Raw genomic sequence first — 16,686 nt, 5'->3', positions numbered from 1 at the left:
TATTACATTTTTAAGAAAACAAACAAACAGACAAAACACAAAGTTTGCAAGCTTGGTAGTTGATTAAATGTCCTTTGACCAGTATCTGGCCACTTGGAGTGCCTCTGGTGTTGCTGCAAGAAGGTCCTCCATTGTGCATGTGGCAGGGCTCAGGGTGCATTGCAGCAGGTGGTCAGTGGTTTGTTCTTCTCCGCACTTGCATGTTGTGGATTCCACTTTGTAGCTCCATTTCTTAATATTGGCTCTGCATCTCGTGGTACCAGAGCGCAGTCTGTTCAGCGCCTTCCAAGTCGCCCAGTTTTCTGTGTGCCCAGGGGCCACAATGCTGAACTATGTTTTATCATTACATCTAAGCTAGTCCTTCCTCCAATGGAAGAGTAAATACACGCTATTATATAGTTTGGTGTTAAAATTTAACTTAAGACCTGGGTTCCCTGGGAACAAAGTCCTGAAGTGCCAAGACTCCTCCTCCTCCAGCCAGGCTAGAGTTTCTTTTGTCTCTCTTTTATAAGAATGAACACAAATTGCATCCAAAGTCACTTCTGGCTTTATGTTTGAGCTCAGTCATCTATCAGGTCTTCCAAAAATAGATGTTTTTTGGAATATGGATTTGCATTGCTGTGTTGCTTGTTATGGCAGCAGTATACTTGTGAGGAAGACTCTGCAGGGGTCAGTATTAGCTCTCATACTGCAGCATTGGGACTGCAGGAGTGCCTTTCCTAAGACCACCTTTCATAGAATCATAGAGTTGGAAGAGACCTCGTGGACCAACCAGTCCAAACCCATCCTGTCAAGAAACAGGAAAATCACATTCAAAGCACCCCCGTCAGATGGCCATGCAGCCTCTGTTTAAAAGTCTCCAAAGAAGGAGCCTCCACCACATTCTGGAGCAGAGAGTTCCACTGCTGAAGAGCTCTCAACAGTTAGGAAGTTTTTCCTCATGTTCAGGCAGAATCTCCTTTCCTGTAGTTTGAAGCCATTGTTCCGTGTCCTGGTCTCCAGCTTGCTCCCTCCTTCTTATGACTTCCCCTCACATCTTGATACATAGCCCTCATCATGTCTCTTCTCAGCCTTCTCTTCTTCTAAACATGCCCAGCTCTTTAAGCTGCTCCTCATAGGGCTTGTTCTCCAGACCCTTGATCATTTTATTTACTATTTATTTATTTACACTATTTCTATCCCACCCATATCAGCCTGAAGGTGGCTCAGGGCAGAATTTTAGTCCATCCCCCCCACCCCCCCCCTCTGGACACATTCAGAGTAGAATTTTAGTCGCCCCCTCCCCACCGACACATTCCATAAGTGCCAAGCTGACATTGGAGGTGGAGACTACCCTGCCTATTAATTACTTTTAACAATTTCACCACATAACTACACTTAACATTACAAAAAATATATATCTAAACTTACAGTAAGAGTTTTTAAATAGTGGAATAGACTGCCTTAGAGAATCATAGAATCAAAGAGTTGGAAGAGACCTCATGGGCCATCCAGTCCAACCCCCAGCCAAGAAGCAGGAATATTGCATTCAAATCACCCCTGACAGATTGCCATCCAGCCTCTGTTTAAAAGCTTTCAAAGAAGGAGCCTCCACCACACTCCGGGGCAGAGAGTTCCACTGCTGAACGGCTCTCACAGTCAGGAAGTTCTTCCTCGTGTTCAGATGGAATCTCCTTTCTTGTTGTTAGAAGCCATTGTTTTGTGTCCTAGTCTCCAGGGAAGCAGAAAACAACTTGCTCCCACCTCCCTGTGGCTTCCTCTCACAGGGCTATCATATCTCCTCTCAGCCTTCTCTTCTTCAGGCTAAACATGCCCAGCTCCTTAATCCACACCTCATAGGGCTTGTTCTCCAGACCCTTGATCATTTTAGTCGCCCTTCTCTGGACACATTCCAGCTTGTCAATATCTGTCCAGAGGAAGGTGACTAAAATGATCAAGGGTCTGGAGAACAAGCCCTATGAGGAGCGGCTTAAGGAGCTGGGCATGTTTAGAGTCTTGGACAATCCTTTGGAGACTAAATGATCATCTCTGAGGGATGCTTTAGATGTGCATTCCTGCATGTCAAGGGGTTTATCTAGGGCAGGGGTCCTCAAACTAAGGCCCGAGGGCCAGATATGGCCTTCCAAGGTCATTTACCCGGCCCACAACAACGACAACAACAACAATCCTATCACATCAGCCAAAAGCAAGCCCACACTTCCCATTGAAATACTAATAAGTTTATATTTGTTTAAATTGTTCTTCATTTTAATTATTGTATTGTTTAAGCGGCTGAGGGGGAAAAGGAAGGGGCCTAAGGATGTTAGGAATGGTGGGAGTTGGAGTCCAAAACACCTAGAGGGCCCAAGTTTGTCCATGCCTGATGTAGAGCTTCCTCGAGAGATGTTCTCTCAAGATAATTTTTTTAAATCACATTTTTATGGGGCCCTATATCCCTAATCCCACTGAATGTAGTGTTGGTAAACTACACTATATTACTGACATTTTAAAAAGTGGTCCAGAACAGTTGACTTATTGATAACACTGGTATTGAGCTCAAGAGCTTTCCACTGATGGCTCCCTCTCTCACTGCAGGATTGATTAGGTGCTTCTGTAAGATTCATTACTTGGGACGTGGAGTTTTTGCCAGGAGCCTCTTGCTGAGTCATGTCCCTTCGAGGCAGAGGTTGGCAGCACTGTGGGCCATCACAAACGCGTCGCCTGATGAAGGGAGGAAGGTGACTGCTGTGCTGCCGCCTGCATTTAGTCTCTAATTGGTCTGCATCTTCTTTCCTGGCTTGTTTCAGGGAAGAGCTTGAAAACCAGGGAGAATCGGAAGGAGAGGAGGGCGAGGACGACTCGGAGCCTTGCCTCACGGGAACCAAAGTCAAAGTAAAATACGGCCGTGGGAAAACCCAGAAGATTTACGAAGCTAGTATTAAAAGTACAGAAAATGATGACGGAGAGGTGTTGTATTTGGTACATTACTACGGCTGGAATGTAAGGTAAGGGGGGAAATGTTAAATCAAATTTTCAGTGCTGTGTAGCAGCTGCATTGAAAATTCAAGTTCACCAGTCCCACCATTTTTTCTTTGTATGATCAGATCAGGAGCAGCCCTTCATCAAGTTGTAAATTTCCCAGTTGCTTTAGGAGCTGGTTGATGCAGCCATTTTTTGCCAAAAGCTATAGGTTGTGTCTTCAAATCATCCATCAACTTAAGGCAACGACATGAATTTTAAGAAGTATTCAAGAGATCGCTTAGCCATAGAATCATAGAATCAAAGAGTTGGAAGAGACCTCATGGGCCATCCAGTCCAACCCCATGTCAAGAAGCAGGAATATTGCATTCAAAGCACCCCTGACAGATGGCCATCCAGCCTCTGTTGAAAAACCTCCAAAGAAGGAGCCTCCACCACACTCCGGGGCAGAGAGTTCCACTGCTGAACGGCTCTCACAGTCAGGAAGTTCTTCCTAATGTTCAGATGGAATTTCCTTTCTTGTAGTTTGAAGCCATTGTTCCATTGCATCCTACTCTACAGGGCAGCAGATAACAAGCTTGCTCCCTCCTCCCTATGACTTGATCCATGGCCTTTATCATGTCTCCTATTAGTCAGGAAGTTCTTCCTCATGTTCAGATGGAATCTCCTTTCTTGTCGTTTGAAGCCATTGTTCCATTGCGTCCTAGTCTCCAGGGAAGCAGAAAACAAGCTTGCTTCCTCCTCCCTGTGGCTTCCTCTCACATATTTATACATGGCTACCATATCTCCTCTCAGCCTTCTCTTCTTCAGGCTAAACATGCCAGCTCCTTAAGCCGCTCCTCATAGGACTTGTTCTCCAGACCTTTGATCATTTTGTATGATCAGATCAGGAGCAGCTCTTTGTCAAGCTGTTAAATTTTTCCACTTGCTTTAGGAGCTGGTTGATGCAGCCATTTTTGCCTAAAGCTATAGATTGTGCCTTCAAATCATCCGTCAACTTAAGGCGACCACATGAATTTTAAGAAGTATTCAAGAGATCGCTTAGCCATGAAGAATTGCACCTTCAGGAGACCTCTCATCCTCCAGAGTTTGGACTTCCATTGGCCTCTGACAAACAATCAGTGCTCAATAATGTTGTAAATATTAATTCAGCAACATCTGGAACACATGCTGACATACAGTGGCAGCCTTGTCAAAGGGCCATGACAAGATAATGTTTTCTTTTCCCAGCATCCTTGTTCTAAATCAGCAATTACCTCTTGGACAGAGCATAGAATCATATAGTTTAAAGAGACCCCAAGGGCCATCCAGTCCAACCCACTGTTAAGCAGTAACACACAATCAAAGCACTCCCGACAAATGGCCATCCAGCCTCTGCTAAAGAATATCCAGAGAAGATTCAATCAGGCAGCGTATTCCACTGCTGAACAGCTCTTACAATCAGGAGGTTCTTTCTAAGATTTAGATGGATTTAGATTTAATTTTCCTGCAGTTTGAATCCATTTCTCCATTGTGTTCTAGTCTTCAGGGCATCAGAAAGCAAACTTACCTCCTCCTTGATATGACATCTTTTCAGATTTTTACACATGCTTATCATGTTGTTTTTCTTTTATGCATTTATATATTTATATCCTGCTTCTTCTCTCCTGAAGGAGACTCAAATGGCTACCAGTATTAAAAAAAACTCTAAAATTATAACAGTAAATAAAGAACAACACTCAAACACAGGGGAACTCCTGACAAGAAACAATCAGGAACAGCTAATCACCTCTCAACAAAGGATTCCCCACAGCTCCAACAAGTCACACCTAAAAACTGTTAGGCCATTAAATGCCAATCAAGGCGGCCAATGCTTCTGTGCCTCTCATAGAATCAGCCTCTCATAGAATCACAGAATTGTAAGGAACACCTAGGAGCCATTCAGTCCAACTCCATTCTGCTGGGAAGGTCACCATCAAAGCCCTCCTGACGGATGACATTCCAGCCTCTGCTTAAAAACCCCCAGAGAAGGAGACTACACAGTCTCCCAGGCAGAAGCATGTCACACCTAGCTCCAATAGACAAGAGTACTTTCTACCATCCTGGACATTCCACAGATATATAAATCCAATTTTCCTAGTTTCCATCAGACCTCACAACCTCTGAGGATGCGTGCCATAGATACAGGTAAAACGTCAGGAGAGAATGCCTCTAGGATATGGCCATATAGCCCAAAAAACCTACAACAACCTAGTGATTCCGGCCATGAAAGCCTTCAACAATATATTATTCTTATTCTTATATGTATGTGTGTGTGTATAAATATAGATAAACGGATATCTCTGGATCGCATAGGGAAGAGTTAACACCCCCGTGGTGTTTCTTTTGCTGTCTGTGCCCCTGTTCAGGAGATTTCACCTCACTTTACATCCCTGTGATAATTGGATTTTTAAAAAAATGTCTTGTTGTGGAAACAAGGATTAGTGAGAAAGCTTCAGTGGAGACACCTTTCCCCCATGAAAACTCTTTCAGGAGTGGATTTCCCTTCTTGGGGGTTGATTTCTCTCACTTCCTGTTGTCTCAGCCCCATTCTTAAGTATGAGCCATTTATAAGTCAGACATTTGTAATTTGGGAAGATGCCTATATTATGTTTATTAACACAGGGAAAAATCTGAAAGTTTTAAAGAATTTTATATGTATGTATATATGTATTTGAGAGTCAGCATGAAATAATGATTTGAATGCTCAAGTAGCATTCTGGAATACCAGTGTTTGAATCCCAGGCATGGAAATCCTCTTGATGACCTTAAGAAAGTACTACTCACTTTTGTCATAGAGGAAGGCAATACTCTACTTAACAAAAAAAAAACTTCCCTATAAACCTTCTGTTAGGTTTACTTTGGTGGTCGCTATAAATTGGAAATGACTAGAACTCATAAAATTACAACTGTAAGGTATTTCATTCATATTTTCTTTTGTCTCATTGTGAAGAAGTTTCTTTTGGTAATGAATTTCTATAACTACTCAAGATCTTGAGAAATAAGTATTTCACTGGAAAAATTAGAAAATTCTACTTATAAAAATGTCTATATCCCCCCTTTTTTTGTCCACACCACTCAAGTATTATCTTGAACTTTTCTTGCATGTTTTGCAATCAGTATTGTCCAAAATTGCTAAATTCAACGTCAAGTGTCTTTTTACATTTAATGCATGATCAAAAGCTATTATTGAAGGGGTAATAAAATAGTGTACATTTCTTGTAGGTATGATGAGTGGGTGAAAGCCGATCGGATTATTTGGCCAGCAGAGAAAGGAGGATCAAAGAAGAAACAAAAGAAAAAAGCAAAAGTAGGTAACAGTGGTGAATTCCTTTTCAACCTTGAAATGTGTTTTTAAAGGCTTTCTTTCTGACTACCTTTTGAAAATACTGCAGACAACATCTCAGTACAGAATCTGAGAAATTGAATTCAATTCAATTAGAGAAATCGAATTGGATTTCAACAAATGTTTGCCGTTTGTCAAAACTGTACTGAGTATCAATAACCTCGTGGTCTGAATTCAAGATGATTGAAATCCCAAAAGGCTTCAGACTTTAATATGCAAGAGAGCATGTCTCCCTATATTTGCCTGCCTGTTGATTGAGACCCCATATATACTGCCATCTAATGCAGTTGGACACTACATTACATAGTCAGTGTAGACTCTTATAATGTAGTTCGATGGTGTTAAACTGCATTATATGGACCTATACTTACTATAGAATGTAGTTTCAAACTTCATTATATGGCAATATAGATGTGGCCTGAGATATGCTATTTCTGATCAGTGACAAATCACAATAGACAAATCACAACAAGGTATTTGCTGGAGGTGCAGGAAACAGAAAGGGACCTTCCTCCATATGTGGTGGACCTGTGTGATCATACAGGAATTTTGTGACAAGGTAATTAAAGAGACAAATAAAATGTTACATAACAAGATTTAAAAAAGCCCAGGATTGTGTCTGCTAGGTCTACATAGAGAAAACATCAAACAAAAGGACCAGGAAATATATCAATATATCTTTGCAGCGGCAAGATTGACCATAGCCAAAGACTGGAAAGGGGAAAAAGTTCTAACCAAAAAGGATTGGAATTAATCAACTTTCCTTGCAGGGTTTATCCTGTTTTGTTTGAAAGCTTAAAAAAGCTGTACTGTTTTTTTAATGCTGAGTTATGATCAGTAGGAAGAAGGGAGGGGGACTTTGGTATTCAGAAGGGAGAGGTTTATATATTCCCAGACTAAACTTTGGCACTTACCAAAGCGATCCACAGTAAATCTTCTGAAATTTCTCTCTAAAACCTTGTGCATACTCCTAAGTGAAGGCTGTATGCTTGCTTTCAGAGCAAAGAAGAATGTGAAAAAGATGAAAAGAAAGAAGAGGAGAAACAAAAGGCCAAGCGTGGCCGCCCTCCTCTGAAGTCTACTCTTCTGTCCAACCTGGCTTCCTGTTTAGCCAAATCTGCAAATAGTGAAAGCAAGCCAGGCATCCGAAGCGCCCGGAGCAGCCTCCCAGACGACTCACCTTTACCTAATGGAACAGAAGGTAACTTCCAGTTTGGTGCCATGATGAGTTGGGGGGCACATTCTATTTTGACTTGTCAAATACTGCTAATGTATGGGGCTCACTATTGTCCCCCATGTTGTTTAATATCTACATGAAGCCAAGGTGAGATCATCCGGAGTTTTGGAGTTCAATGCCATCTGTACACAGATGACGTCCAACTCTATCACTCATTTCCACCAGATCCTAAGGAGGCTGTCCAAGCCCTGAACCGGTGCCTGGCCACTGTGACGGTCTGGATGAGGGCTAGCAAATTGAAGTTGAATCCAGACAAGACAGAGGTCCTTCTTGTCAGTCTCAATGCTGAACAGGGTATAGGGTCACAATCTGTGCTGGATGGGGTTACACTTCCCTTGAAGGCACAGGTTCGCAGCTTGGGAGTTCTCCTGGACTCATCACTGAGCCTGGAATCCCAGGTTGCAGCGGTGGCCAGGGGAGCTTTCGCACAATTAAAACTTGTGCACCAGCTGCGCCCATACCTTGGGAACTCAGACTTGGCCACAGTGGTCCATACTCTTGGTACATCTAGGATAGACTACTGCAACACACTCTATGTGGGGTTGCCTTTGAAGACTGCTCGGAAGCTTCAAATAGTTCAACGAGAGGCAGCCAGGTTAATAACTGGGGCGGCATACAGGGAGCATACAACTCGCATTTTAGGCCAGCTCCACTGGCTGCCAGTTTGCTACCGGGCACAATTCAAAGGCCTGTAAAGACCTAATTGGCCCCAGCCCAAATTACCTGTCCGAACGCATCTCCCCCTATGAACCATCGTGGAGATTAAGATCCTCCAGGGAGGCCCTGCTTTCCGTCCCGCCATTATCACAGGCACGATTGGTGGGAAGGAGAGACAGGGCCTTCTCGGTGATTGCTCCCTGGCTATGGAACTCCCTTCCTGGTGAGATCAGGTCAGGAAAAAAGTAAAGGTTTTCTGTGCGGAAACTCCTTGTTCCCTCTTGATACTGAAGCTTCTTCCTTTAATTTTTAGGACTGTCGCGTCGACAAACAAGACGAAGCTCAGGAATGTTGGATTCTGATAGAGGCTCAAATGGTGAGTACGGAGGGTTGTAAATTGCGGGTTGATATTGCATAAAAAACGGAAAAGAAGGTTGGAATTTGTGTTTAAATACTTACCTTGTTGTTTTTCAGTAGTTACTGGTTGTGAATTGATGTGATTATTCATAGTCTCCGTGGCTTACATAGTGTAATCGGTAGTTAATTGAGATTTCCCCAGTGTAAATATTAATTGTCCTTTAGTGTCTGGTTTCAGCTTAGCGTAATGTAATAATATAATGCAGTTCATTTCCAAGCAAATGAGCGTATTGTTCCAAATTGCGATTCTAGTGAGATTGCTTTTGTACTCTTGATGCAAAAACTAAAGAATAAATGACAATAATGCTGCATTTAGATATACAGGTTGAGCATCCCTTATCGAAAAACCAGAAATACTCCAAAAACCTGGGAAAATGTATTGATTCGAGTATAAGCCAAGGGTGGGAAATGCAGCAGCTATCAGGAAGTTTCAAAATAAAAATAGATACCAATAAAATTACATTAATTGAGGCATCAGTAGGTTCAATGAATTTGAATATTTACATAAACTGGCATTTAAGATAAGACTGTCCAACTCTGATGAAACCATTATTCTAACCTTCTTCAATGTAAATGTGCTTGCGTATCCTTCCAATAATAATAAAGAGAGTAAAATAATAAACGTAATAAAACAATATTAGCAGAGTAAAATAATGGAAATGGAATAATAACAGTAGAGTAAAATAATGCATGTAATAATAATAATAATAATAATAATAATAGAGTAAAAAATTTTAGATTCAATACTTTCACTCTTCACTTAGGCGATCCCTCGTAAGCCAAATAGGATAGTCTTCCAGGATCAGTATTCTGGTGGGTCCGTAGGTGACTGTGGAGCCCTATTCTTGATCTGCATGTTCTCCCGCAGTGAGGGCATTGGTTTCCAGGGGTTGGCTTGATGTGCCTTCTTATTGGACATTTCTCTCTTTCGCCCTCCATTCGTGCCTCTTCAAATTCTGCAGCACTGCTGGTCACAGCTGACCTCCAGCTGGAGCGCTCATGGGCCAGGGCTTCCCAGTTCTCAGTGTCTATGCCAGAGTTTTTAAGGTTGGCTTTGAGCCCATCTTTCAATCTCTTTTCCTGCCCACCAACATTCCGTTTTCCATTCTTGAGTTCGGAGTAGAGCAACTGCTTTGAGAGACGGTGGTCGGGCATCCGGACAACGTGGCCAGTCCAGCTGAGTTGATGGCGGAGGACCATCGCTTCAATGCTGGCGGTCTTTGCTTCTTCCAGCACGCTGACGTTTGTCTGCCTGTCTTCCCAAGAGATTTGCAGGATTTTCTGGAGGCAGTGCTGATGGAATCGTTCCAGGAGTTGGATGTGATGTCTGTAGACAGTCCACGTTTCTCAGGCATATAGCAGGGTTGGGAGGACAATAGCTTTATAAACTAGCACCGTGGTATCCCTACAGATGTCCCGGTCCTCAATTCAATAATTCAATAATAATAATAGTGAATAGAGTAAAATAATAAATATAATTAAAAGAATAATAATGACCCAGTAAGATAATAAATAAGCCGAGGGGGGCTTTTTCAGCCTAAATAAAGGGCTGACAAACTCAACTTATACTCGAGTATATATGGTTAATGAATGTAATTGTTAGGTTTGGTCCTATAAAGATACCGCATTATGTACACATATGCAAATTTAGGTTTTTTTCTAAAATCCAATAGTGATAATGATAATAATAATTTATATTTGTAGACCTCGTTCTCTCTTGAGAGACAGAAAGAGAGAGACTCAAAGCAGTTAACACTTAAAAGTCATAGAATATATAAATTAAAACCAAAAACATATAAATATTAAAATAGATTTAAATATAGGAATGTTAAATATATATACTGTAGTCAAAACTAATAAAACCATTCAAATTCCTATTAAACTACATAAAACATCACCCCTGCACTTGGTCTTTAAAAATCATGTTATCCAAAATGCTTCCACTCCCAAGTATTTCTGAGAAGTGATACTCAACCTGTACCTGTGATGTGATGTTTTAAATCACCTAAATACTTTATAGCAGGTGGCATGATTTACTTTATCAGTTGAAAGGAGGAGAAAGCAATGTTTTACAAGCATGCCCACACTGTATTATATTTTTGTGTTGTATTTCAGTACCCGTATAAAACATCTTGAGAGAAGTGGTCATAAAACATCAATTGGCTTTATTTTTCTTTTACTTCTCATGAATGAAATGGTTTGAGGCTTTTTTTAAACTAAGAAACTATCTGAATATAATTTCTTGCACTTTATCAAGGAGCCAAAAGCAAAGCCAGCATTGAATATTAAGAGAGGTGCTTTCCCTTGTAAAAGTGGGCAGATTCAAACAATACTGTTGTCTTAGCCCATTCTGTTTGTAGTTTTGTATGAACTAAGTTTTTATTGATTGTATCTGAAGCTGTGCCTTGTCTTGACCATTTTGTGGTGTGTATGTGTTGTTTTGGTAGACTCCATTTCGTCTGACAGCGATGCAGATGAACCTTCCGAAAAGAATACGAATGAAGAGTTTTCCCCAGCTAGTTCTGAACCCGAAAAGGATGAGAAACAAATTGTTGACAAATCCGACGAAGAGATCCCAAAGATCATGCAGGTGCTCAAAGAGAATGACAGGAATCAGGTCTACTCTCTAGAAACATTGAAACTAGAAGTGGAGGAGCATGAACAAGTGGTTCAGATTTTTGTAAACAAAAGCGATCAAGTCGAGGACATCAAGAGAGAGATGGAGAAATCGCCTAAAGGGAAAGGGCGAAGGAGCAGAACGAGGGAGTCTTCCGTAGAGAACGTAAAGATTGTACAGCTAAACCAAGAAGAGCCAAGCGAACATCTGGTTGAATGTGAAAGATTAGATACGTCTGCCTTGGACAGTAGTAAGTGTTTGAGCACCACTTGTGAGAACGAAACAGATGCGTGCTCAAAAGAGAAGAAGCTTATGAAAAGGAAAACAACGGAACAGTTGTCTCCTGACAAACGGCTGCGAGTGGAGAATGAAATGGAAGTGCCAAATATTGTGACGGAGAGGAGGACAAGTGAATGTTCTGGGACAAAAGAATGTAAGGATTTCAGTGCTGATGAGTCCCTCAGGAATGAGAACGAGGAGATGCCCTCCTTGGTGGCAGAGTTGGACCAACGCCTTCAGGATCAAGGGAGCGAGCATTTCGATGGATCTTCTGAGGAAAACCAGAGCATCCCGCTGAAGGACGAGGATGACTGCATGCCTCAAATCGGGCCCGAAACTCTCCTTTGCCATGAAGTAGACTTGGATGACCTTGATGAGAAGGACAAGTGTGGGCCTGAGAACTCTATAGAAGAAAAACATGACACCAGTAATCCCACTTCCAGTCTCTCTGCCTTACCTCCTGTGGTCCAGCCAAACTTCTCTGTTGCCTCACCTCTCACTCTCAGTCAGGACGAATCGCGGAGCATAAAGAGCGAAAGCGACATCACCATAGAAGTGGACAGTGTGGCGGAAGAGTCTCAGGAAGGCCTGTGTGAGAGTGAGTCCGCGAATGGGTTTGACGCCTGCACCACTTCAAGCAATTGTAGCGTAGCCATCCGAGAAAGGGAGGTCGGAGAGAAAGGTAAGACCTGCTTCTCTTTTGGTGATGCATTAAAAAGTGAGTTTCTGCTCTCTGTGGCACGTTAGACAGGGCGAAAATGTGGTTGCAAGAAAGCTGAAGAGTGAGGAATAATAGAATTATAGAATCATAGAGTTGGTTGAGATCCCAAGAGCCATCCAGTCCAACACCATTCTGGCATGTAGGAATACCCAATCAAAGCACTCCTGACAGATAGCCTTCCAGCTTCTGCTTAAAAACCTCTAGAGCAGTGGTTCTCAACCTGGGGTCCCCAGATGTTTTTGGCCTACAACTCCCAGAAATCCCAGCTAGTTTACCAGCTGTTAGGATTTCTGGGAGTTGTAGGCCAAAAACATCTGGGGACCCCAGGTTGAGAACCACTGCTCTAGAGAAAGAGACGCCACTGGACATAGTCCACTGCCAAACAGGTCTTACCATCAGGATGTTCTTCCTAATGTTTAGGTGGAATCTCCTTTCCTGCAGTTGGGACCCATTGCTCCATTGTGTCAGTCTCCAGAGCAGCAAAACCCCAGCTTGCCCCTCCTCAATGGGACATCCTTTCAAATATTTCAAAATGGCTCTCGTGTCTCCTCTCAGCCTTCTTTTCTCCAAGCTAAACAGACCCAGCCCCCTCAGCCGCTCCTCATAGGACTTAGCTTCTGATCATTTTGATCGCCCTTCCCTGAACACCCTCCAGCTTGTCCGTATCCTTCTTGAATTGCAGTGCCCAGAACTGGACACAGGGTTATTCCAGGTGAGGTCTGGTCAAAGCAGAAGAGTGGGACTGTGACTTTCCTTGATCTAGAAACTGCACTCCTATTGGGTTGTTGTAGGTTTTTTTGGGCTATATGGTCATGTTCTAGAGGCATTCTCTCGAAGGTTTGCCTGCATTTATGGCAAGCATCCTCAGAGGTAGTGAGGTCCTTACAACAACCCCTCAGGATGCTTGCCATAGATGCAGGCGAAATGTGAGGAGATAATGCCTCTAGAACAGTGGTTCTCAACCTGTGGGTCCCCAGGTGTTTTGGCCTACAACTCCCAGAAATCCCAGCCAGTTTACCAGCTGTTAGGATTTCTGGGAGTTGAAGGCCAAAACATCTGGGGACCCACGGGTTGAGAACCACTGCTCTAGAGCATGGCCATATAGCCTGAAAAAAACCTACAACCCAGTGATTCCGGCCATGAAAGCCTTCGGCAATACACTCCTATTCATGCAGCCTGGGATCAAGGAGGGAAAAGCAGACCCTAATTAGTCATGGCTTTTGGAGAATTATCTCTGAAATTTTCATATCCGAATAATTCATTTTTGTCCCACTAAGACAGCAAACAATAAATAGTTCAGATGGGTAAAAGTATTAGAGAAACTTGCAATCTGGTAGCAATGTGTTGTGTGCTACCTGAAGTGTTCCCCTGTGTTAACTGCAGGAGGTTTTTCTTTGCCTGCTGACAAACATGGGGAACCCAGTTTCTCCTCTGATGTTTCTTAGAGCATTTTTGAAGTTTAGTACAATTGGAATGTTCCTCCAGATCCACACACAGAAGACACTTAGAACTGAAAGGCAACCTACAAGCCCCAACCCACAAGCCTTCTTTCTTAGTTCAGGTTGAGACACAGATATTGCATCTGACCACAAACCAGGTTTGGAGGTCTCACACAACATCAGGGGTTATGCCTTCCTGAATTAACCCCAAAAGCTAAGGCAAATGTTTGGATCCATGTTTTGGATCTAAAATCAATTTCCTAAAAATGGACATCTAAATTAGATTCTGCAATTTCTGGTAGAGGCTTCAATACAAGGCTGTCTTGTTCTTGATTTAGTATACTGAGAAAGTACTGCGCATAAGCTGCATGAGAGTGCAATTCCTCACAACTGCAATGCAAGTCACTCCCTCACATCTAATTTACAATCTCGCTTCCTTGTGCTTTGCTAGAGGGAATGAGCTGAGACACAAAAGCAAGGATTATGGATGGCAAATGGACTCTACTGTATAATGTCACAATGTGGAGTGCTCCTTGGTCAAAACTTCAGTCGTTGTATCCTCCATACTCCATTTTTAATCTTATATCCTGCCAATTGATACTCATTAACCACTGAATAGTGCTAACTGAATGTCCCTGCAGATTTTCCTAAGGGTTTTAAAACATCTTGAGTGTTCCTGAAAGTGTGTGTATTGGTGGTACTATTCTGACTACATAAGGGCTCATACTTGGGAAAATTGCAGTCACTCTTTGAATTTATGTTGCTGTCAAGAAGCTGCATGTCAATGCACAACAGCGTCTTTCCAAACTGAATTTGGGGGCCATAGTGCAGCAACAAATGTTTGACATGCATTCAAAGAGCCATCTGTTACCTGCAAGTCATTGTTTATTCTCAAACTGAGATTGATATATTCAGTGTATCAAAAGCAAAACTAAAAAGAGTGATAGAAATCTGCCTCATAAATCTGCCTCATAAATAGTTGAACATCACAGAAGAAGAATTAGATTAGGTTTGCTGCAAGATCAAGTTTTTCACTAGCTCTTTTGTCCTCTACTGCTTTCATTTGCCTTTCTTTGTTTACTTCATGTAACTCCCATTGCCTGTCTAGAGTGCAGATTTCTATTCATGCCTCTGTCCTATATACTTGATCACATGGTGTGAGGCACGAAGACATTATTCCACTGAATCTTCTATGTCTTCTGCCAAATAATAATAATAATAATAATAATAATAATAATTTATTTGTACTTTGCTGTCCCCGGATTTGAACCACTGACCTATTGGTCAGCAGTCCTGCCGGCACAAGGGTGTTTAGGGCTGGGCAACCACAGAAAAAATTGTTTCTAAACTCGATTTGTTTTTTGGGTTTTTTTGCGTTTCGATATTTAAAAGAATTCCGAAATTTTTCTTTAAAAAAAGTTCGATATTTACGAAATTTCGTAAATTTCGAAACGATTTCGAAACGAATACGAATCGATTCGTTAATGGCGGACGCGACCGCGCAATATGCTAAAAAACCTCCATATGGGACAGGGGGAACTTTTGAAGCTTCCTTCTCCCTCTGTTGTTGACTGTTAGTGTGATATTTATAATTTTTTTTCACTGATTAAACAAACAACAGCTATAAAACTTGCCCCAGACATGCGGAAATAATAACAAAACGATTTTGAAACTATTTTGAAACGAATACAAAACGAATACGAAGCAATTACGAAACGAATTGAAAAATTCGTTTCGTTTTTTAGATGCTCCTGAATGGTTCAAAATCGCTTCGTTATCAAAAAAAATTAACGAATTTTTAACGAATTACGAAATTACGAAACGAAACCGCCCAGCCCTAGTGTTTAACCCATTGAATATAAACAATAGACAACGTGAAGCCATAATTTTTTTAATTTCTAAAACACAGTTATATCTGTGTGTCATTGGGTTTCTTCAAACACGAACTAAAGTGCCAAATCACAGTGATCGGTGTTATCACATGCCCATAGTATATTACTCCAGGCCCATGTAAATAACCATGTTTTTAGGCTCGAACGGAAGCTTTGGAGATTTGGGGTTAATTTGATCTCTCTGGGGAGGGCATTCCAGAGCCAGGGAGCCACCAGCAAGGCTCTCTCTCTCTTTCCCACCAACCACATCTTTAAACATCTGCTGGAGAGGCCCTTCTCTCGGTCCAACCACCAGTCCTAACGGTGGTAGGACCGAGAGAAGGGCCTCGCCAGCAGATCTCAAGGCCTGCACCAGGTCATAGAAGGAGATGCTGTCTCGAAGATAGGTTGGACCTGAAGTGTATAGGGCTTATTTATTTATTTATTTATTTATTTACGACATTTATATGCCGCCCTTCTCACCCCGAAGGGGACTCAGAGCAGCTTACAAGTAAAAAGTATATACAATATATTACATTATCATAGCACAATATTAATATTGTATATTACATTGTTCTATAACATTATACTGTAATATTATTAGTAATATCAGATCAGCGACCTCCCTTCTGCGTTCAGAAAAAAGCTGAAGACCTGGATTTGGGACCAAGCTTTTGGACATTCTGGCAGCTAAAATAAAGACTCATTGATGAGCAGAAATTGTTGGAATGAATGGACATTTCGGAACTCTGAATCTCACTGTGCATGAAATTGTTTTTATTATATTATGTAGTGATGTGTTTTAATGCTGTTAAATGTTTATACTGTTTTATATATGCTGTATATTTTGACAGGCATCGAATTTGTGCCTTTGTTTGTAAGCCGCCCTGAGTCCCTCCTCGGGGGTGAGAAGGGCGGGGTATAAGTAACTGCAATAAATAAATAAATAAATAAATAAATAATATTACAGTTAATATACAATATATAATTATAATATCATTTTATTAGTAGTAGTGGTATATTGTATTACATTATAATATTATCAATATTATATGTATATACAATATATAATATAATATAATATAATATAATATTATATTATATTATATTATAAGCACAGTGAAGG

General features: G+C 41.5%; 1 protein-coding gene across 1 annotated transcript in view; it reads left to right on the top strand.

The window, feature by feature from the left end:
- The window catches only part of ARID4A (AT-rich interaction domain 4A), a 91,417-nt gene that overhangs the window by 65,816 nt on the left and 8,915 nt on the right, over positions 1–16,686 (top strand). The window contains exons 17-21 of the mRNA XM_060753834.2: positions 2,787–2,984; positions 6,202–6,286; positions 7,322–7,523; positions 8,530–8,592; positions 11,081–12,211. Coding sequence (XP_060609817.2) covers positions 2,787–2,984; positions 6,202–6,286; positions 7,322–7,523; positions 8,530–8,592; positions 11,081–12,211 — 1,679 coding nt within the window. The remainder of the gene's footprint in view (positions 1–2,786; positions 2,985–6,201; positions 6,287–7,321; positions 7,524–8,529; positions 8,593–11,080; positions 12,212–16,686) is intronic.

The sequence above is a fragment of the Anolis sagrei genome, chromosome 1, assembly GCF_037176765.1.
Source record: "Anolis sagrei isolate rAnoSag1 chromosome 1, rAnoSag1.mat, whole genome shotgun sequence".
NCBI classification, from domain to species: domain Eukaryota; kingdom Metazoa; phylum Chordata; class Lepidosauria; order Squamata; family Dactyloidae; genus Anolis; species Anolis sagrei.
The sequence above is the reverse complement of the archived record's forward strand: the minus strand, read 5'-3'. Positions and strand labels throughout refer to the sequence as shown.